The 22,778-nt window shown below is 37.6% G+C and overlaps 3 protein-coding genes and 2 pseudogenes across 6 annotated transcripts; 3 read left to right on the top strand and 2 right to left on the bottom strand.

Moving 5' to 3' along the window:
- The first annotated feature begins 474 nt into the window (after window positions 1-474).
- Window positions 475-4,225, top strand: LOC149737576 (peroxisomal sarcosine oxidase-like). 3 transcript variants are annotated; one of them, XR_016384687.1, is made up of 10 exons: window positions 475-617; window positions 1,802-1,950; window positions 2,014-2,164; window positions 2,233-2,292; window positions 2,350-2,538; window positions 2,594-2,740; window positions 2,952-3,122; window positions 3,184-3,259; window positions 3,594-3,669; window positions 4,097-4,225. XR_016384687.1 is itself a non-coding variant. In XM_089875361.1 (9 exons), the coding sequence occupies exons 1-9, from the start codon at window positions 516-518 to the stop codon at window positions 4,216-4,218; spliced, it is 1,167 nt and encodes a 388-aa protein (XP_089731487.1). In that variant the 5' UTR covers window positions 475-515; the 3' UTR covers window positions 4,219-4,225. The 3 variants fall into 3 exon arrangements, 1 of the variants encoding a protein (XP_089731487.1); XR_016384688.1 differs by lacking the exon at window positions 2,233-2,292; XM_089875361.1 differs by lacking the exon at window positions 3,594-3,669.
- A 5,414-nt stretch (window positions 4,226-9,639) lies between these two features.
- Window positions 9,640-16,127, top strand: LOC149737575 (neuronal acetylcholine receptor subunit alpha-6-like). Its single transcript, XM_089875353.1, has 13 exons — window positions 9,640-9,841; window positions 10,186-10,324; window positions 10,870-10,946; window positions 11,778-11,892; window positions 12,118-12,305; window positions 12,562-12,714; window positions 12,935-13,083; window positions 13,231-13,285; window positions 13,360-13,473; window positions 13,718-13,888; window positions 14,159-14,287; window positions 14,501-14,729; window positions 15,082-16,127. The coding sequence occupies exons 1-13, from the start codon at window positions 9,731-9,733 to the stop codon at window positions 15,354-15,356; spliced, it is 1,905 nt and encodes a 634-aa protein (XP_089731479.1). The 5' UTR covers window positions 9,640-9,730; the 3' UTR covers window positions 15,357-16,127.
- On the bottom strand, window positions 15,377-17,000 carry LOC149737574 (trafficking protein particle complex subunit 2-like protein). Its single transcript, XM_089875362.1, has 3 exons — window positions 16,852-17,000; window positions 16,448-16,706; window positions 15,377-16,027 (listed from the first exon to the last, which is right to left on the bottom strand). Exons 2-3 carry the CDS (start codon window positions 16,691-16,693, stop codon window positions 15,821-15,823), a joined length of 453 nt encoding a protein of 150 aa, XP_089731488.1. The 5' UTR covers window positions 16,694-16,706; window positions 16,852-17,000; the 3' UTR covers window positions 15,377-15,820.
- Window positions 16,958-19,767, bottom strand: LOC149737573 (aldehyde dehydrogenase, dimeric NADP-preferring pseudogene; annotated as a pseudogene). The gene has a single exon (XR_016384686.1). The product of XR_016384686.1 is annotated as an aldehyde dehydrogenase, dimeric NADP-preferring pseudogene (transcript).
- Window positions 19,768-20,751: 984 nt separating this feature from the next.
- Window positions 20,752-22,755, top strand: LOC149737572 (aldehyde dehydrogenase family 3 member A2 pseudogene; annotated as a pseudogene).
- Window positions 22,756-22,778: the final 23 nt, after the last annotated feature.

Genomic DNA, 22,778 nt, shown 5'->3' with positions numbered 1-22,778 from the left:
ATTTTGTTTTAAAGTTAATGTACAAAGACAGTGGCATATAAGAAAGTAAATGAAATACACCCAAATAGGCGAGCAAAGATATATTTGCGCAATGCAGTTACCCAAGAAATTAAGTTATTGTTGTAAGAAATAAATTAATTATTTGGACAACGGTAGATAAAGGAAGGTAATTGATCATGTTGTATCTGGCGTTAATTTCCGTTTAATTTATTAAAACTGCCACAAAATTAGCACCGGAAGTCATGTGTGATCGAAGCACGCCTGTTGGAGTTGCTCGACAAAATGAAAACAGGCGCCTGTACCATATGTACTACAGAGCAATGTGAGACATTTTTAGACTTATATTTTTAAAATAATCTTCCGATTGGTACATATTAAACTTGGCGTTAATGTGAACCACAGTACCGAAAAGGCAAGTATAAGGCTGGCTGCTGCGTGTATAACCTATGTTATACAGTATTAGGTCGCATAGACTGAGCATCAAGTTAGTTTTGGTTTGTTGTGCTGGTAGTTAGATGGAAGAATTCGACGTTATTGTTGTCGGGGCTGGCATCATTGGTAGTTGGACTGCGTACCATCTTGCAAAGCGTGGCAGATCAACTTTGCTTCTCGAACAGGTTCGTGAAGGTCCTAAATAATATCGCCTTAACTTGTATTCTTATGAGAAATAATAGAAGAGGATGGGGGTAAGATGGGACACCGTTTTATTCGAGTTTCTCATTCCGTTTGGCAGTAAAAAAAACATTTGAAGAATTTCAAAACCGTATTCTTACGACTCCCGTATACCGTTATTAATTGTTTAAAACACGATTAGTATATTTAGATAATCTGTGCCAAATGTGTCTAATCTTCCCCCACCCTTCTATATCATAAAACTAAAATCGCCCCTTGTATGCGTATAATCGTAACGAGTATAACACCATGTTTTTAAATAAATGGATTGCAATCGACATTCACGCGTAGCATCCCTAAGTATATATCCACAATATTCCATAGAGCACATTCATCGTTCACTGCAACCATTGCAGCCGCAGTAAGCTAATTAACAGCTATTCATTCTTCAGCAATTGAAAAAGTGTTGTAATAAACATCGAATTTCAATATATAGTAGGGTGGGGGAATATGAGACACCTTTAGCTGCTTATATCTAAATATCTTGATCGTGTTTTGAACAATTACTAACGCTCTATGGGAGCCGTTAGAATATGGAGTAAGGTGGGGGAAGATGGGACACCTTTTCATTCTATTTTCTCGTCACATTTGGTAGCAAATCACAGAACTGTATCCTTCCGACTCCCATATACCATTGTTAATTGTTTAAAACACGATCTAAATATTTGGTTATTACGTACTAAAGGTGTCCCATCCTCCCCACCCTACTATATTAGATATAGATATATCTTTAGTAGGCCATGGTTTACTACCAAGTGGGACGAGAAAATGCCGCGCACTTTGTTGGAACGTGTGGTTACTGCACTGTAACATTATTGAACCGTGTGTCGAACAGCACTGTAACATTTATTTCGTCCGTTACCAAATAGGTAACCGTAAAAAGAGTAGAAATACATCCAATTTTACCTCCAGATATCTCATCTTACCCCAATTTCAAACGAAAAAAATACATCCCATCTTACCCCATGTCCCAACTTACCTCAGCATACTATATTGTTTATGCGATGTGTGAATAAACACTTGTGTTATAACGGTTGTCGTTTACGCGTCACACCAGGATAAAACAAGTTGCATTTATTCATTCATACCATAGCCAGCATGAATCACAGTATTTTTTTATGTTTTATAGTTCCCGTTACTACACACCCGTGGTAGTTCACACGGTCATTCAAGAATATTAAGAAAATCCTACGTCGACGAACATTACGCTGCTATGATGCCAGAGGCGTATAAATTATGGGAGCATATGGAGACATCTAGCGGAGTTGCATTTATGAAGTCAGTTGCTCAATAATAAGGTTATTTTGCTTTATATTATTTTCCATCACGTATAATATTTAGAACTACGGGTCATCTATCAATATCTAAAGTAAAATATGGTCACGTTGCTAAAGTAAGAAGATGGTGTGAGAAACTTGGTATTCCGCATTCAACACTGGACAGTGAATCACTTAACACAAGATTTGGACTCAAGTTTAACGATGAGTATGACGTAAGAAATAATGCTCAAACTACAGACTTGAACACGTGTGAAGTATTTTATATTTGAAAATAACACAGGCGGTAATTGAACCATCGGGGGCCGTTCTTAATGCTGACAGGTGTCTTATGTCGATTCAGGTATTATTTATGATGAGCGTTTTAACTGTGCTTACTAAAGAAACATTTCATCTTCAGAGTGAAATAAAGAAGTCCGGTGGTGTAGTACGCGACCAGGAGAAAGTTTTGAGCATCGAACCTGTGAATCAAGATATAGTGCGAGTTCGAACGAACAAGAATGTTTACAAATGCAGATCGGTGGTTCTTACATGCGGACCATGGGCGAATGAACTTCTTAAACCACTCGGTCTCCAGTTGCCGATTATGGTGAGATGCTACATTGATGTAATGTGATTTTTCATAGAGTAATGATTTGAATTAGCCCGGGAAAGTAACGGTGACTTACTGGAAAGAACGAAGCGTTGGCGCCTTTTCTTCGGTTGCTGGGTTTCCTAACTTGATTGGTTATGCGGAAGACGGTGGATATATGTATGGCATTCCTTCAGATGAATACCCCGGCTATTTTAAGGTAATATAATACATATACATAGAGAAAAACAAACACGAATGAATGTAACATATTTATCCTCTTAGCCGTTAGTGTCTTACCACACCACACACGCTCCGACAAATGAAGTTACGTCGAGCTCCGAACCCGTATCCTCTGGGCTAGAGGAAGTAGGCGCACTAACCACTCTTCCACCACGCATTAATTTGTTTACAACATCATTCCACCACAGTTTTGTTATCATCACTACTTTCCAATTGATCCAAATGAACGAGACCAGCCGCAACCTCATCAAGAAAATGAGATTCAACGAAAGAAAACGGAAGAATTGACAAAGTTTATTCAAAATCACTTTCCCTTACTCGAGTGTGAAACTTCGCTTGTTGAAACTTGCATCATAACAGTGAGTTTGGATTCTACTCTTAATACCTAAATTAAGTTAATTTAAATGCTGCATGAATCAGGATTCTCCAGATAAAGATTATATTCTGGATCGTCATCCGATGCATCGGAACATCGCATTTGCTGCGGGAATGTCGGGTTAGTTAAATTATTATAATTTCTTATTTTAATTCCAAACGTTTAAAATTTTCCATAGAAAGATTAGGATATTAAAGCTTTGAGTAAGGTGCGACTATAGAAGCCGGTTGAATAAATATTTCTGTTTTATGTTATGATTTTTCTATAGAGAAAACTAAATGTTTTAAACACTTTTTTGGGAATAAAATTTCTGTAACATGAACGCAAACAGCCACTAATCACTTTCCCCTACTCGAGTCTAAAACTTCGCTTGTTGAAACTTGCATCATAACAGTGAGTTTGGATTCTACTCTTAAAACCTACATTGAGTTAATTTAAATGCTGCATGAATCAGGATTCCCCAGATAAAGATTATATTCTGGATCGTCATCCGATGCATAACAACATCATATTTGCTGCGGGAATGTCGGGTTAGTTTAAATACTTGCGATTCCACGTCTTTTCCTAAATTCTCTTTTGGTGATGCACGTATATGTAACCTGTTTAGTAGAAATCCTATATAGTAGGGTGAGGGAAGATGGGACACCTTTAGCACATAATATCCAAAAATCCTGATGATGTTTTAAACAATTAAATAACGGTATATATAGGAGTCGCGAGGATACGATTTTATAATTTTCTGAATGTCCTTTGTTTACTACCAAAAGGGACGAAAAAATAGAGTGAAAAGGTGACCCATCTTCCCCACCCCCAATCCTGTTTTAGGCAGTAACTTTTCCACCAATCAGCAGTTAAAAAATACAAGCGAAGTTTCTTTTTTTATTTCAAAATTTTGTAACGTGACATAAGACTACCACTAAATTGGTATATTGAGCAAAGCAAATGTTTTTAACACAGGCCATGCTTTCAAGACTTCTCCCGTGGTTGGAAAAATATTGGCGGAAATGTCGTGTGAGGAAAAAGTTAGCTACCCAATCCACCATTACTCCGTTCGTCGATTTAATAAATCGAAATTGTAGTTTAGTACTGATGATGTGAATGAATGATTGAGTAAATGTAACCTATTTAGAATGGAGGGGCAACGACAGTCGCAACAACACGGATGTTCTGTTCTATACACCTCATGCCTGTTTAAGAGTTACCAGGAATTTAACTTTGTGGTATTTTTTTGGGGGGTTTATTTTGGTTGAAAAGTATAGCTGACAATTTATAAGTCAACACATTAGGGACCATTGGGTTGTAGCAATGGCCGTTATGTGATTTGTCATCCATTTAAAATGGATGCCCACGCCCAAAATTAATGGAAGAGTATCGAGCCTGTTGTTCTTGGTTACGTTTCGAGTGCTAATCGTAGAGTCGCGGCGTTGGATGAATAATGTACTATATATGAACAGTTGTTTTAGTTTGCGTGTTTAGGTTTTGAAAATTAGTTAATAACTAGGCGTAATTCCGATCGATTTCTTTCACATTATTTCATGGTTACCCTGCTATTTTATTTTAGTTCGGCATCGAATGCAGCAACCGTAATAGTACAATACTATGGGGTAAGATGGGACATCTTTAGCACATAATATTCAAAAATCTAATAAACGAGTAATAGCGGTCTATTGGAGTTGTGAGGATACGGTTTTATAATTTTTTGTTTACTACCAAACGGTCGAGAAAATAGAATAAAAAGGTGTCCACACTTCCCCCACCTCACTACATATACATGGCATACTATAGTTTTAATACATTTGAAAAAACGGATTATTTATTTCAAATAGAAAACACTACGAAAATGAAAAGGTTTTATTTGGCCAACAGTACGAACAAACCATGGACTATAATATTTAAGGTCTTCTCTGAAACCGACCCCGTATGTTTTGTTTTATGTCGCTCCAGTATGAGAGAGAATATATGTAAGGATTAAGTATACTGTTAATGGGTACGACCACTACCTCAAGCACCGAGTACTGCGGCTGATACTTGTTAACGTACTCGTGGAAACGGCAAGACACATGCCCGCCAAGTGTGCTGGAGTATATAGTGTGGAAAACTGACAAAATACACACCGGCACCCAGCACACGAAATTTGCTAGGATGACAAAAACTATCTTTCGGTGAATTGACCGATCTTCCTCCTCTCGAGATGTGATAACTCCTCTGTTTGTTGCTCCCCCATAAACAAACTGGCAACGGAAAAGCGCAAACTGGAAGCAGGTTTGTCTGGACGTATTGTAGTCAATGTAGATATAGGCGAAAGCGATCCACGCGAATGAAACCAGGTTGAATGTGACTGTGCACATCGTAAAGTAAACTGACCTACTCGTGTATACGGTGAAAAAAGGCGCCATGCACATTACATGTTCGTTGTAAAATCCGTAATAATTTGCCCATTCCAAGTCTCTAACTATTCCAACAGATGAACTTGCATTCAATAATTCCTTCCAAGTAGGATTGGTTAACGCCAATAACGTATCTTCGTCCTCGCATGCTGTAAGAACTAAGTTTTCCACGTTTTGAACAACCGCCAACAAATCGTCAAAGTGGAGATCGGTTTGGTTCAACCAGTTTGGTTTTGATACATGGACAAAGCTTTGGTAAACTGAATGAAAAGGTTCAAAGGGTAAAAGTGGTAGAATCGCTACGAATGACCAAGTTATCCAAGTCACCAAAGCAGCGATAACTGCAGGTTTAAACTGGCCGGTACGAGCTTGATATGGTCTCACGACACAATACAAACGAAATGTGGTTATTACTACCAACATAGTAAGTGAAACCTGACATGATAGAAAGGAGATGAATCCTAAAATGCGACAGGTCGGATCTTGTAACCACGCATGATGTTCTTCATCGAATGTTTCGCTGTCTTCGCTGTCGGAATGAATGTGCTTGACCGAATGCAGAAATAGATAAACTGACATTAAAAAGTCGGAAACTGCGAGGTTTAAAACCAACCAATGGTGAACTTTTTCGGTTTGAGTCAAATTACGAAATCTGGTGACCAGTTGCGGTCCACAGTGAAGCATTACAGCCACGTTACCGAACGCTCCTATGATAGTAAACGTCCAGGTTAAAATCTTAAGAAAGTGTTCATCGGTGTGATCCAAGATGGCGGCCCCTAAATTCTCAGAAGATACAGTTCCCCCTTCCAGGTAACAAGTAGATTCACATTTACCGTGATCGTAAAAGGAAACATTCGCTCTATTTTCAACTCGAGAAGCTTTTACAACGACGTATAGTGCATTACGACAGCTCGCTTCCTGGTTTCGATAAATCTCTCGCATAATCCTTACAGCTCTCTTGCGGCGAAATATCATTCCAGGCCGAGGTTAAATTTATAGGTATGGATTCCCTTGTCGCTTCATAATCGGTTTCCATTAGGCTGTTAGAGATAATGCAGATAACGTTGTCCGGCGTTAGTGTTTTTCTGAAGCGGGACCTCGTCAGGGTTTCGAGATCACACAACGAAGAACTTTGAGCGGCAAACTCTTTTATTAAATGCAGTAAAAATATAGTTTGGATAAACCAACCCATTCTAGCGAGTTACAATTTCCTAAATGAGCTGCGCTATAAAGTTAACTGCGAAGGGCAGTCATTCAGATTAGTCCTACTTAGTCTACTTTCCTTTTTGTACCTAATTAAATATACATGAAGCACAAGTAATCTTGCAATTAACCCAACTCTTCACAATGCCTAAAAGAGGAAGTTTTATATTGGTGCAGTAATAAAAAATATATACCTACAAATGCCGACGAATAAATACCTAATGAAAACTGCATATACCAAACCGAACCCATATTACCGGTAACCAGTTTTTAATTGGTCGTATATTGTTTGGTAACCTACATAGCAAAAAAATAAGGATTAATTAGTTTGGTAAATTGGTCTAATTGACAGGTCATCTCGAAGGGGTAACATACATTGAATTCCACTCAATCTTTATTAGCATTATGGCTGCTAAAATTTCAACATCAACCATCTATATAGTAGAGTTGGGAAGATGGGACACCCTTTTATTTTATTTTATTGTCCCATTTGGGGGTAAAGAAAGAATATTCAAGGAATTATAAAACCGTATCTACACGACTTCCATATACCGTTGTTACCTGTTCAAAACACGATCAGGATATTTTGATATAATGTGCTAAAGGTGTCCCGTCTCCCCCCACCCTACTCTGCAATACGCGCGTTCGTGTAATTTGCAGCGTACATAATATAAGGGTTGAATAGATATACATATTGGAGGCAATGTAACTAAATCTTAAGTCCCCTTCCGCATAGATTAATGGGTAAATAAAAACATTTGTCGGGAAAGAAACCAACCACTGCACCATGGCAGCGTCAACGATCTATTTTAAAAATTAATAAGAAACGATGCGTTAAAGATTGTTTTGGTTACCGCAAATAGCAATTTCCATTATGTGACGTAATTTACTCTTAAAATATTCATCTGGTTTTATCTCTTCGGCCCATTAGCGCAGGCCACATATATAGACTATATTCATTTCCCCGGGGGACATAAAAACTAATATCACGGATGACATATTACATGCAGGCTCTAACTGCGATTCATGTTAATATCAACCGGGAATATGAATGCTGCGCCTGATCAATCTAATACGAAGCAAATGCCAACTGCATCTGCTGGTGGCCTAATTATTCGTGACACCACCTTTCAACGCCAAATGATCAATCCAGCCGAAAACACTTAACAGTTTATGAACGAAACTAAATCCTAAGTAAGAGTTTATATACGGATGCGTATTACACTGTACAGAAAATTTATAACACGAATAATTAAAACAGTTTAAACCTAAATACGTTATAGACAACTAAACATACTTTACTTATAGTAGGGTGGGGGAAGATGGGACATCTTTTCATTCTTTTCTTGTCCCATTTAGTAGTAAACAAACAACATTTAAAGAAATATAAAACCGCATTCTCACGACTTACATGAACCGTTGTAAGTTGCTTAAAACACGATCAGGATATTCGAATATTACGTGCTAAAGGTCCCGTCTTCCCCCGGCCTACTATATAAAAACACATTATAATTTGATTAGGAGCAAGTGCTATAAAGTACGTAATAGACAAAATTAAGCCAATGAACTCTATTCTGTTAGATATATAGTTCACCTAAAAAGGCCATATTAATCTCTAAACAAAATTGAATATACAATTAGAACAGAATTACATTCCTGACTGGCCCCGAGGGACCTCTACATTAAATGTAGGTCCACTAACATGCTTGTTTCCTTATAAACCCGATGGGCCGCAAACGATTTGAAGCTATATACACGATCGACCTTATAGAGATTATCAACAGAGAATATGATGTTAACAAAACTGAAAGTAATCAATACTTAATATATCATATACTTTAAGAGGGTGCAGATTAAAACCTTGTTTAGTTTCATCGAACTAGTGAAGAAATTAATAATATTGATCAACTAATAGACGATTAAATATATAAAGACGATTAAAATATATACAATGGTTCTATTTAACGTTATTAAATTTCTGGCAAGCCCTGAATTATAAAACGGTTAATGAACTGTCTATTTATATTTGTCCATTCATCCTAATGAACACAATATGATCGAGGACTAAATTAATTCAGATGCCCTTTCAGGTTTCCCACATTGGTTTCCAAACACCCGAACACGCTTTTCTTGCTGCGTATGAACTTTACAAAACTAATCTAAATATTATGACAAAACATAGAAACGCAAAGCCGAATCTTACATAAATATGAATTTTGTACCGGGACCGGTCATTCTCTCTGCCTCAAACGGTCACAAAACGAATACAGAATTATGTCACTATGTCACACTGTATATGACAGACCTGTGTCACTCGCTGCTATTTCCATATTCTAACCAGCACCAAATAAACGTTTCTAAACCCGACGTCTGATGAAGTACCTTCAATTCCCATTCCTCATGCTTATTTCATCACCTATGGTGAGTTTAACATGCGCTATCCCTCGCGACGACCCCACGTAGTTCATCGACCGCAGTATTTTACTGATTAAGTTTCTATACGGCCGGTGGACCTCCCAATTTTCAATGGGTCGAAAACGATTGGATGGCCATCGATCTTTTTTAAACAAGATTCACCGCCGTTACTCGTTTGACATTTTACACACAAGAATAAAGAAACCAATTACTATAAGACGTATACCGTTTGCACATGATATTTCACAATCTTGGTTTTGTTAACCACTAAATTGGCGATAAAAAAATAGAATAAAACCATGGACAATTAAACCTTAACATGTTTATAACAGACAATAAGTTTACAAAAGTGTAATTGACATGTTCATTGTGTGGGAATCGTATATTCCTTTATGTGTTTATTTTCCCACGATCAACGCGCTAAATGAACAATTATGTTCAATAAAATAGTAAAACATGCACGACGGTCATGAATATTTAGTGCAGGACGTTTAAAACACGATTCTGCACAAAAGCTTCAAGCAAATGCCTTTAGTGCGCTGATGTGTGAGAACTATTATATTTTAGTGTACGATTCTCAGCGAATATGTTCAGTTTCATTTTAAAGACGTTTTTGGTTGCACTTTTCTGTAGAAGCACATTGGCGGGGAAGGGTGGAAAGGCGGCAACTAAAGTTGGACTTGCAGGAATAAGTCAGGTATATCTATTGTACTCGACTTATTTTACATCCATCCGGTGTTTAGGAAAAAAATAAGGAATGAGAATTATTCTTTAACTGAAAAAAAAAACAGTTTTGCGTGTTGGGGGGGGGGGTAGTAGGCTACTATATGCGCAATATGTACAGTAATGTGAAGTATAAGAGGGACATCGTTAGCGTATAATATCCCGTAACTCGTCATTGTTTTTAACAGTCAACAAAGGACGGGTATATAGATTTCTATATATTTCCATTATCGTTGTTTGCTACAAAATGGAAAAGAATAAAATTATGGACTATATCTTGCCCCAACTTTATATAACTAAACATTGCACCAATTCAAGGTTGGAGCTTCAGCGGAAAGATACACCGATGAGAGTCAAGATAACGTTGGGGAAGACTATGGCGTATTGCAAGGTTGGAAGCCGGATTTTGGAGCCAACTTGGAGAAGAAACTTAAATACGATTTGTTCGTTGTAAAGCGTGAGTGGAACTATTTGGCTTAGTATTGTATATATTAAAGAGTATGAACACTTTAGGGATTCCTTTTTTGAAATAACATTGGTAGGCCCTATATAATAGGTTGGGGTAAAACGGTTTATGTTTTAATTGTCTTCTATTGTCACGTTTAGTAGTAAACAAAGAATGTTAACAGAAATATATAACCGGAACCGCAAGATTCTAAACAAGCGTTGTTTTAATTGGTAAAATACGATTAGGGAAGAGTGGGACGGTGAATGCTTATGGTATCCATGTTACGCTACAGTTATAGTAGGATCGGGGAGGGAGGGACACCTTTTCAATCTATTCCTCGTCTCATTAGGTAGTACGAAAACGTTCAAAGAATTATAAAACCGTATCCTCACGAGTTCCATAAACTGCTGTTAATTGCTTAACACGGTCAGGATATTTGGATATTGTGTGCTAAAGATATCCCATCTTAACCCACTCTACTATATATAGTTGCGTTACTAACTGGTGAGTTTTGAAGAATGCTTTGCAATAAAAGTTCGGTCTTCTACCTACAGGCTACGACAGGAATATACGCCCAGTGAACAACGCCACAGAGCAAGTTCTCATTCAAATTGATCTTTCATACGTACAGGTCAGTATATATAGGAAACTTGTTTAACCTGACGACCAATTAAGAAACATGTCCATCGAAAAGCAGAGTTTAGGTTTGTTTCGGAACATGTCTTGTGCTTCTGTTATATTGAATGAATGAATGTAACTTACTTTATCCTCGCGTGACCGGAAAACGACAGTCGTTATAACACGGGTTTAACACCTCGTGCCAGCTTACGAGTTACTATGTAGGCTATGTTACTTTGTGGGTACTCATTTTTTGGGGGGGATTTTTTTCTTTTTTTATGTATGTCTGATAATTTAGACAACCCATTAGTGAACACTGGATTGGGGCAATTGCCGTTAAGTGTCTTGCCCAAGGACATATACACCCACAATGGTAACAGCGTCGAGCCTTGAACCCATTACCTCTGGGTTACAGGCAGGCGCGCTAACCACTATACCACGGCGCCGGGTAAATATTCGTAACGTGTTATAACGACTGCCGAATTTGGCTATTTCCGGTTTTCTCGCTTTTGTATATAGTGGCTTGGGGGAAGATGGGATAACCGTATCTTCACGACTTCAATATAGCGTTGTTATTTGTTTAAAACACGATCAGGATATTTGGATATTATGTTCTAAAGGTGCCCAATCTTCCACCATCCTACTATATATTCCCCAGATCTTCGTTATCGTGCATGATCGAGTGGACAAAACTCATTCATTTATTTATTCAAGGTTTTATGAGAAAAAGTTAGATCATCCCGTTTTGACAATGCCGAAACCGGAAACCCTTTTCCTAATCCGATTTTTGCTTACTAAGCGAATGTGAAAATAGACTGTAAGCATATACCTCCTTCTTTACCAGGTGCTAAATCTCAACGAAAAAGACCAGATTTTGAAAAGTTTACTCAGATTGAGAATTTACTGGAAAGACGATTATTTACGATGGGATCCTTTGGAATACGGCAATCTTACATCGTGTAGGTGAAAGATTATGTTATGTCGCAAAAGATAACACAACAAACAGGCACAGTGATAAAGTTTACAAGTTAAAAAAATAATCAACTACAAACCCATATATGTGGTATATAGCTCGTAATCGGGCACCTTATGAAACAACACCCTTGTTATAACCACTGTCCTTGCCCAGCTATATACGCAGGATAATTAAGTTATATATTTAATCACTCATATATGTGGTTTAGTGTGGCTACCAGCAACAACGGTTTGGTTTCCTGATATTGTTGTATACGAGGAGATTGGATCAGCTACTTACGCACCCAGGGTTCCTTATGTTTTCGTTCGATCCGATGGAACAGTTGGATTCCTACAGCCAACAGCATACGAAACAACATGTAGCATAAACATCGCGTTCTTTCCATTTGATCGACAGGTGCAACATATATAACATATTGGTTTATTTATCTTAACGAAAACGACAAACCGGAAGTCGCTAAAGCGCGCTGTGGATTAAAATGTGGGAAGGAACATTAGTTCAACAGCGTGTATGTTGATGCATTTAGTGATCAATTAAAATTATGCTTTTGTTGACGTTTTTTGTGATCGTTTAACTGGCGGTTTACCCGTCATTCCTTCAAGATTAAACAAAATACGCCAGAAATTCTCTTTCACACTCGATTATGATACAGGTATGCACAATGAAGTTCACATCATGGACGTTTCCAACTTCAAAGGTTGACCTAATGACCAGACGATCGTCAAAGCAAATTAAAGCAGATATCCCGACCTACTTTGTCAGTTCTGGAGAGTGGACTTTAGAGGACATTACAGTAAATAAGCAGGTAGGTTGAGTTGGCTAATACATATCCAGGTCAAAACCATTAAGTTCCAGTCGCAGACTTTTATGCTTATTTTGTTACTAAAAAGCGCTTTTATATGGGGTTTTCACAAGATTTTAACACTTTCAGCTGTGAGGATGTGGTTATATAATTCTAAAATATTCTTTGTTTTCGGTGGATAAAATATATTTACCATCTTACCCTAACCTACTATACAATGCAGTCACAGTCGTATGTGGACGTCGTGAGCGAAACCGATGCTGAGCACGATGACCATGGCGACGACCATGATGATGATGTTAGATACTTAGATATAGATCCTTTGACCTCTGTACGTGACGTTGCGCCTGACAGGATGACATCTCTTCACTGGTCAGTCTTTTGGAAACGATTTGGCGCAGCTAACAGTTTAAAATAAAGTTTTCATGTAACTTTTGTTGAGTTTTGTTTTACATTATAAATTGATTTTCTTTAAAGCCAGTGACCAAGGATAAAATAAAGGCGTTCAATCTTTCACAGGTCAGATATTTCATTCTCATTTTACTTCACAAGAAATTCGGGTCTTTACATGCAGGTATTTGTGAACCGCTTCATTAAGACAGCGACCAAATGTTAAGTAACATTAATCATTAATGGCTTGTTTAATAGAGTATGCTGTTCCCTGCAATACTCCTAACAACCATATCATTACTTGGTTTCTACCTTCCACCAGACAGTGGTGAAAGAATCGGACTTCAGATTACGATTATGTTGACATTTATGGTAAGATATAATTCAACGGCAATGTTTTAGCCCTTTTTGCGTGGCAAAGTCGTTAAAGCTCAGGGGTTAAGGGTTAGAGACTCCACGCTGCTACCAGCACTGCGGACGTGTGATTCTTTGAACAAGACACTTATATCTCAATTGCTCTAACTCAGCAGTGGTCTCTAATGGGTTGTCCAAAGGCCCAGCATATAAAGCTCAGCGTTGCGTAAACCAACATTCATTCCACTATTTACATACGCAGGTATTTCTGCTGACTGTCGGAGACATGTTCCCAGCATCTACCGGCCCCTACCTGGGTGTGTACTTCGTCCTATGCATGGCGTTGCTTGGTATAAATATAATAATGACGGTGCTGGTGCTACATATTCACCATATGCCATGTGATGCGGTGATGGAAGAGACTCAAACGAAAGTTAGTTTTTGCATATTTAAAACTAAGTTTGTGATAGACAATTCTATTTTTCGGGCGCGGTGACAAAGCCGCCTCTTTGCAGCGCAGTCGAAACGGGTTCGATGCTTTACACTACTATCATCGTGAGGCTTTGTGTCTTGGACAATTCACTTAACGGCAAACGCTGATGATGTCTGTCCGTATGGTAGACGACGCGTCAGCCTTTTTATAGGAACACAAAAACAAACGCCAGAATATCTTATTCACATTTATAATCATCTTTGTTTTCAGGGAGTGTACAAAGTGAATTTCCAAAAAATTCCGTATTGGGTAAAGTTCTGTTTGTTTTGTGCTGGACAATACATGGAGTTGAAGAACTATACGTTGACTGAGGATGACGTTGAAGTTCCCAGATTAAATGTAAGTTAATACACTTGACGTCCACATTGCACTTTACACTTTGCATGTATTATAACCAGCGCGGGTGAAGTTGTCTGTTTCTGGACAAGAGTTTCAGTTTGGCGTTTGATGGCAATACCATTGTGGGCGAGCATATACTATAAAATGGAACAGGAAAATAGAATGAAAATGTGTCCCATCTTACCCCACCTTAGTTTATAAATTCTGTTGCAGAAAACAGCTATGGAGTTCGTTAAACATCTTTTAAAAAAGTGGAAAGCGAACGTCTTGAATAAACGATTGACAAAGTCAGTTTCCCCCTTCCAAAATCTGCCTGATCCAGAGTTGGGGAGAAATAAAAAGGGAGCAATTAATGAAGAACAAGATTACATGTCGGTTGGCCAAGGAAACAATCCGTGGAAAAAGTTTTCAAAGAAACAGGAATTCGCAGATATTGCGAAAGGTTAGGACAACTTTTTTCGTCTCTCAGTTCACAGTTACAAAAGATAATATTCATACAAGCACAAAAAAAAATTACCAGCGCTGTGGCACGGTGTTAGTTAGGTGCTTCTTCCTCTATAGCATAGAAGATACGAGTGCGAGGCTGGTAGCACTCAAGGCGTATGTGTGCGCTTGGGAAAAAATAACTACCAACACAAGACACAGTTACGTATAACTCGTTAGTGGACACGAGGTGTATGAAACATCTCTATGTTGTAATGACTGTCGTTACCCCGTTGCGACGTCTGGGTGAATAAGTTACAATAAAAAAATAGAGACGTAGTAAGCTAAACTAATTGGAATAATATTTACAGGCCCGATGTCCACTACCACCAACATACTACATAAGTTAATGAACGATATGGTGAACAAAATGGGCAACGTATGCGACAACGTTCTACAGCTCTCGAATTACATGCGGTATAGGAACTTGGATATGAAAGAAAACAGACTAGAAGCCGCCATGAACGAGAAATGGAAGTCGGTAGCTCGCCTTGTGGACCAAATGTGCTTGCGTGTCTACATATTCATGCTGCTGGTTTTTCACCTGGCTATCCTCTTCGCTATACTGATAGAAATCTATTTATAAACGCCAAACGTCCACTAGTATAGAATAGGTTGTAATTTATTGCACAACAACTCTATACTGTTTCAACATTCATTGTGTATTATTGCAGTATTAATGCGTATAATCTAGGTTTACCAGCTTTTCAGTTTAAGTAATAATGTAAACAGAGAACACGAATTCAATTTGTTGAATGTAACTAATCAAATTGGTGATGAGTAATAAGTTAACCATTAATGGTAACCTCGGAAGAATTAATAATTTGTTGTATAAAGTTTTTTTTTTTATTAAAGATTACGGACTTTAAAACTCTAAAACTATTGACGTAAATCTGTTGAACAGCTTTTAATGCCATCTGTTTAAATATCTAGAAGTGCACAAGAATTGATAAGCAACACAACATAGGCCAGTCTGATTTAAAATACCAAAAGCGTTGGTATCTTATTCACCAGATATGGTGTCTCTGTACAATACAGCCACCCCCTGTGCTACGTAAAAAGTTCCTTTTTTTGTTCGTCCACAATCATACCAGCAACAACTTTTTCAAACGCCTTTGAAGAGATATTTGAGCCAAGAATATAAAATGGGTTGCAGACAACGGATGTATAAGCGTTGTGTAACCGTCGAAACATGCTACGTACGTCGTTGTCACGAATTTGTGTGTTGGATGCTTCAACAACCATTACAAACTTGACCTTATTAAAACAGTTACATAGATTGAATGACATTCGCTTTACATTTATCGCAATTTTATCATATTTTAAAATCCAAAAAATCTTTACAAAGCGTTTACTGATAAGTTAATAACCTTATGTCCTTATTTTTAACAAACAATTAACACATTTAAAATTATTCCATGGTTGTTTAAAACATGCCTTTAAAAGGTGGGGCAGTGCATGAACACCACAAACAGTACCACTGAACACCACAAACAGTACCACTAACAATAAAATATCCCATTCTATTAATTTTCAGAGCCCCCTATTGTATTCATCACATTAATCAATGAGGCTCCCTATGTTTAACTTCCTCGAGTGAAGTAACTGTATTTTAACAAACCCAACAAAGATTTTCTTAACTATAAACACCACACCAATGACAAATAACACGCCCACCTTTGTGTTTGTCACATAGCCGTATATTCGGTAATCTTCAGATGGATATAACTGACCCAGATAAAACTCCCTCATATCCGGAGCCCCTGCAGTGGATGTCTTCCCTGTACTTGATATCTTCTCCTCCACAACATCCAGTGATGTATGAACCGTGAAATGAAACTTTAGTTCATCTTCAACATTAGCTGAACACCGGATATAAAGTGGATAATTTTCCTTGGCTATCACAGCAATGCACACAGCCATTGGTTCTTTGCAACTAAAAAAATGCAACAGTAGAATAGTATAATATTGTTACATTATTTCGTACCAGGGTGAAAAAAATTAAAAAAATGTTTATAATGTATATATATTTATATATTCATATATACATCCAGTTTTAAAATGCAAATATATACTGTTACCTTTAATTACAAAAGTGTGGTTGCTTTTCTTTTTTTCTGAAGTTCAAAATAAACAGCAGGTTAATTATTAAACTGCAAACTCTATGCGTTTATAACATGACTAAAGCTGGTTAGGAAATAATTAATACAACATTATAATGATAAAACATATAATACATTTAAAGGAATATTAATTACTAATTAAATAGCTAAGAATGTACAATCAACACCTAAAGAACAAATTCTATATCACAAAATTAAACAATAACACAATAAAGAATTACAGAAGAATCGAATATGCAGTAAAACAATGCTGAGCATTGAATGAATGGTTTAAAGTATAACAGTGGAAAACTTTTTCAGAAATGAAACTATGACTGAAAGATCCATACTGAACTACACTTTTAATTATATAGACCTAATTAAGGTTGAAGATTAATTGCCAAAAGAATAAAGAGAACCTGGGCCCTTAGAATTACATTCTATAATTCACCAGTTGCAGCATAATATAATAACATAACATCTGGGCAGAAATATTGGAATTGTAACCAAACTATGGTTACTGTTCTACACACAAAATCATTAATTAACCAACAAGACCTTATCCATTATAATTAAAAAAGCTGTATTAAACAAAAAACACTAAAGTATCGCTACCATATGAATATGGGCCATTAGAATTAAATTCTGTGATCACTGCACCAAGAAGCAAAAACCGAGAATTATCGACCTTTGGTCACATTTGGAGCGTAAAAGAATAAAATAGCACCAATTATTCTCAAATAAGCAAATTTACAACACATGCAATGACTGCGCCTATAACAGCCAACTTAAGTACAGACTGAAAAACTGCTTGTACACCTGTTGCTTTCATGTTTTTCATCATGGCCAAACGAATAATGGAAAGCTTTTTCTCAGAGTGAGGAGGGTAACGTAAAGAATTTATAAACTCTGGATTCCCATCAACTAAACAGCTTCGTCTGTGAGAAAAGGTGTCAAAGGTGTGTTTCCCATGGTAGGCTCCCATTCCACTTTCCCCTACACCACCAAATGGAAGCGAATGAGGAACGTAATGCATCACAACATCATTAACAGTAACTCCTCCACTAGAGGTGTTGGATAGGATCTTATTTACAAGCTTTTTATTACTTGCAAATATGTACATAGCTAATGGCTTTTCTCTGCTGTTTACAACAGCAATAGCTTCATCCATATCTTTGACAGTGACAACAAGCAGAATGGGGCCAAACATTTCTTGCTGCATGTAAGCAGAATCCGCTGGAATATCAGTGACCACAGTTGGTGCAACATAACGTTCCTTTACATCAACCTCACCGCCCACAGCTATCTTCCCAGCTCCAGATTCAATCACTTTCTTCAACCGCAGTGTTTGTCGTTCATTGATTATTCTCCCATAGTCTGGTGAATGCTTTGGATCTGAACCGTAAAACTCTTTTAAAGCAAGCTTCATTTCATCCACAAATTTATCCCGGACACTTTCTGTGCACATAACGTACTCTGGCGCAAGACAAATCTGACCAGCATTAAGAAATCGACCCCAGCATACTCTCCGCGCAGCACTACGAATATCAAAAGAATCATCAACAAAGCATGGATTTTTACCTCCAAGTTCCAGCACTACTGGAGTCAAGTACTCAGCGGCTGCCTTCATCACAATTCTTCCGATGGCTGTTCCTCCTGTGAAAAATATAAAGTCAAATCGATGATTGGTAACCAAGTCAGCAGAATCTTTAGCATCAAGAACAATCACAGGGTAGCAGGTTGGATCAATGTATTGTGGCAACAACTCCTGAAACAACTTGGCTGTGTGGACTGCGCATTCGCTCGGTTTAATAACAACACAGTTTCCAGCAGCAATTGCACCAATCACTGGGGCCAACATAAGGGAGAAGGGATAATTCCATGCAGACATGATTAGACATGTTCCAAATGGTTCCTTCCTGATATGAATATCAGCTGTAGCTGTGAGCAATCCCTTTGCTTGCGGCTCGCTTTTTACCCATTGATCCAGGTTATCAATCGCCGTAACAATTTCGTTGTTTACCAGAATAATTTCAGCGGAAACTGCTTCAGTTTTAGATTTATTTAGATCTTTCTTCAAAGCTTCACACCACCTGGCTTCATTATCTCTCACACATTTAAACAACTTTTGCAACTGCTGCTTGCGAAACTTAACATCCTTGGTTTTACCACTGGAGAATGCTTCCTTTGCAGCAACAATTGCAGAAATATAATCTATACCCATGTTTAAATTGACCTGGTGGTGCTTAATAATATAACGTTTATTATTTGTTTAAATACAGTACCGAAAGTCAGCTTAATTAAAACAGCGAATGCAGTTAAAAACAAAATGACAGTTGCAATTTAAAAAAACATACTATGGGTAAAAACTACCTAGTCTAAGTGCCATACAACGGGTGGCTGTTAAAACTAATGTACTGTCTATATTACTGGTTTAACTTGTCACAGTAGTTGTCTCTATCCTCAAAAAGTGGAAAACCTTTAAAAAAACAACAAAATAATTCGACCTTTGGACTAATAGAGCACGGGAGCACAAAAAAATTCCCTAAACAAACAACAAACTAAACGTTCTGTATTCTCAACTGTATTTTGATACTGCTTGAAAACATAATTTACAATCGTCTACTGCTAATTTCCTGAGCACAGCATAGTACACTGTTAGTGTACATATTTAGTGTACTATGAGCGCAGTTTCGATTACAATAGAGCCGCATATATAAAAGCACCGGTCAGTGCCTTTATCGCTTGTTGCTTGTTCATTCCGCAGTTGTGAAATAGTGGGAGACTGGGGACCATTTTGCTCTAGCGGGATTGACTTTACAGCACCACGGCTCTGCTCTTTTACCTCATTTATCGTATTTCACAAATGTATTAACCCACTAGACCAATACTATTAGTCACACCAAGTTTACAGCTCTCTTTTTGAACTAAAGCTATTAGCTGGCGAGAAAAGACTCGTTAAAATGTTACTCCCCTAGGGCCCAGGATCTCGTTTTCTCTACAAGTTGCGTCGCATTCACGCCTTTAAAACCCGACTTTGTCACTGACACGAATGATTAAACAAGATAACCAAGATAGGTCAACAATCCTATATATATATTAACTTAACCCTTACGTGATCACGATTTACTTTAACTTGCTGCGATTGACTTTCGTAACCATTCGTGACCATGGGAGGTGGAGACATTTTCGAACGCATGGTCATTTACAAAATAACTCGGCACGTATATCTAAAATAATACGCACTTAGCCTATATATTAGAACGTGTAACTCTGTGACAGTGCATAGGCCATAGGGTCTATGTGCGCATAAATGTCAAACATTTTCTTTTGGGAATGTGATACTACATTTTGTCCTTTTAGGAACTGGAATACAGGTTTAAAATTACGATGAACATATAGAAGACTGTGGGGAAAGAGGACACCTATAACATGTAATATCAGAATGTCCTGATCATGTTTTAAACAATTAAACAGTTTATTAGAACCGCGTGGATACGGTTTTATACACTATTAAAGTTTTTTTTTTGTTTTTTTACCAAATGAGATGAAAAATAAAATGGGTAGGTGTCCCATCTTCCCCATCCTACTACATCATACTGGCAACTTTGTATTTAGTTTATATGTGTAAGTTAAAAAATGCCGTGACAAACCACTGATAAACAAACTAAATTCCATTATTAAGGTTGTCTGGTAAATATTTGTTTATGGTCATGGCCTTGAAATTCCTAATGGCTAACGAGCGACTGTGGCAGGTAGGCCTATATAAGTTCAGTATATATTCGCTGAGCTATTGTAAATAAGTTCACGAACAGTCAGTAAGTTCACGAACAACCGGTGGTGCTAATAAGGCTATTTACGCAATTTTAATTTTCATTATTATTTGTATATATATATATCGACTTAGTTAAACATGGGTAGAGATTATATTTCTGCAATTGTTGCTGCAAAGGAAGCATTCTCCAGTGGTAAAACCAAGGATGTTAAGTTTCGCAAGCAGCAGTTGCAAAAGTTGTTTAAATGTGTGAGAGATAATGAAGTCAGGTGGTGTGAAGCTTTGAAGAAAGATCTAAATAAATCTAAAACTGAAGCAGTCTCTGCTGAAATTATTCTGGTAAACAACGAAATTGTAACAGCGATTAAAAATCTGGATCAGTGGGTAAAAAACGAACCAAAGAAAAAAGAATTGGCAACAATTACAGCCGATATTTACACAAGAAAGGAGCCATTTGGAACATGTCTCATCATGTCTGCATGGAATTATCCATTTCTTTTAATGCTGGCTCCAATGGTTGGTGCAATTGCTGCTGGAAACTGTGTTGTTATTAAACCCAGCGAATGTGCAGTCCACACAGCCAAGTTGTTTCAGGAGTTGTTGCCACAATACATTGATCCAACCTGCTACCCTGTGACTGTGCTTGATGCTAAAGATTCTGCTGACTTGGTTACCAATAATCGATTTGACTTTATATTTTTCACAGGAGGAACAGCCATCGGGAGAATTGTGATGAAGGCAGCCGCTGAGTACTTGACTCCAGTAGTGCTGGAACTTGGAGGTAAAAATCCATGTTTTGTTGATGATTCTTTTGATATTCGTAGTGCTGCGCGGAGAGTATGCTGGGGTCGATTTCTTAATGCTGGTCAGATTTGTCTTGCGCCAGAGTACGTTATGTGCACAGAAAGTGTCCGGGATAAATTTGTGGAGGAAATGAAGCTTGCTTTAAAAGAGTTTTACGGTTCTGACCCAAAGCATTCACCAGACTATGGGAGGATAATCAATGAACGACAAACACTGCGGTTGAAGAAAGTAATTGAATCTGGAGCTGGGAAAATAGTTGTGGGCGGAGAGGTTGATGTAAAGGAACGTTATGTTGCACCAACTGTGGTCACTGATATTCCAGCGGATTCTGCTTACATGCAGCAAGAAATGTTTGGCCCCATTCTGCTTGTTGTCACTGTCAAAGATATGGATGAAGCTATTGCTGTTGTAAACAGCAGAGAGAAGCCGTTAGCTATGTACATATTTGCAAGTAATAAAAAGCTTGTAAATAAGATCCTATCCAACACCTCTAGTGGAGGAGTTACTGTTAATGATGTTGTGATGCATTACGTTCCTCATTCGCTTCCATTTGGTGGTGTAGGGGAAAGTGGAATGGGAGCCTACCATGGGAAACACACCTTTGACACCTTTTCTCACAGACGAAGCTGTTTAGTTGATGGGAATCCAGAGTTTTTCAATTCCTTACGTTACCCTCCTCATTCTCAGAAAAAGCTTTCCATTATTCGACTTGTTCTGATGAAAAACATGCAAAAACCAGGATTTGTAGCTTTCTTGCAATCTCTAGTAGGATTGGCTCTTTTTGGTGTTCTTATTGCCTGTGCTGTGCGACTGTTTGTGCAACTTTAAAGCAAAATCTATATTTCTAATTCTCTCTTTCAATTTAAAAGCGACTACCACCGTGATTTCCCCTAATGTAAAGTAAAGCTCCGCGTTCACTCTTGTATAATTTCGATAATAGTAGTGCTGGGTAGGAAAGGATACCGTCAGCATCTAAAATCTTATATTAGCTGTTAGTGGATTAAAAATTAACAGCGCTTTTTAGAGTCACAGGACTACTGTTATATAGTTGTTTAAAGTTTCTTTGTTAAGTCTACTATGAAATGTGACGACGAGTTCAAATTAGAATGAAACATTGGCTATCATGCTCTACCTTATTCTTATTATACTGTATTATAATATATCTTCTGATCACCTCGTCTACAATACATAATTGCACCATGCATTTAAATAAAATAGTTATTTTTTTTCAATCATCTTCCTTTTCTGCAAATTATACTTAATCTTCGTTTTTGTACATATAGGCCTACGAATTATGCTGTGCCTAATTTTTATATCGTTTGCAATA

This window comes from Ciona robusta, chromosome 3, assembly GCF_009617815.1.
Source record: "Ciona robusta chromosome 3, ASM961781v2".
In the NCBI taxonomy this organism is placed as follows: Eukaryota; Metazoa; Chordata; class Ascidiacea; order Phlebobranchia; family Cionidae; genus Ciona; species Ciona robusta.
The sequence above is the reverse complement of the archived record's forward strand: the minus strand, read 5'-3'. Positions and strand labels throughout refer to the sequence as shown.

Bases quoted from the DNA above. Each gene is read 5' to 3' on its own strand.
- LOC149737576 (XM_089875361.1), top strand. From the start codon at position 516: ATGGAAGAATTCGACGTTATTGTTGTCGGGGCTGGCATCATTGGTAGT. The intron at 618-1,801 runs GTTCGTGAAGGT...TATGTTTTATAG, and splicing joins CAACTTTGCTTCTCGAACAG to TTCCCGTTACTACACACCCG. The intron at 2,539-2,593 runs GTGAGATGCTAC...GATTTGAATTAG, and splicing joins GTCTCCAGTTGCCGATTATG to CCCGGGAAAGTAACGGTGAC.
- LOC149737575 (XM_089875353.1), top strand. From the start codon at position 9,731: ATGTTCAGTTTCATTTTAAAGACGTTTTTGGTTGCACTTTTCTGTAGA. The intron at 10,947-11,777 runs GTCAGTATATAT...CTTCTTTACCAG, and splicing joins TTGATCTTTCATACGTACAG to GTGCTAAATCTCAACGAAAA. The intron at 11,893-12,117 runs GTAGGTGAAAGA...TATGTGGTTTAG, and splicing joins ATACGGCAATCTTACATCGT to TGTGGCTACCAGCAACAACG.
- LOC149737574 (XM_089875362.1), bottom strand. From the start codon at position 16,693: ATGGCTGTGTGCATTGCTGTGATAGCCAAGGAAAATTATCCACTTTAT. The intron at 16,028-16,447 runs GTGGGCGTGTTA...TGTTTTAATAAG, and splicing joins GCTATGTGACAAACACAAAG to GTCAAGTTTGTAATGGTTGT.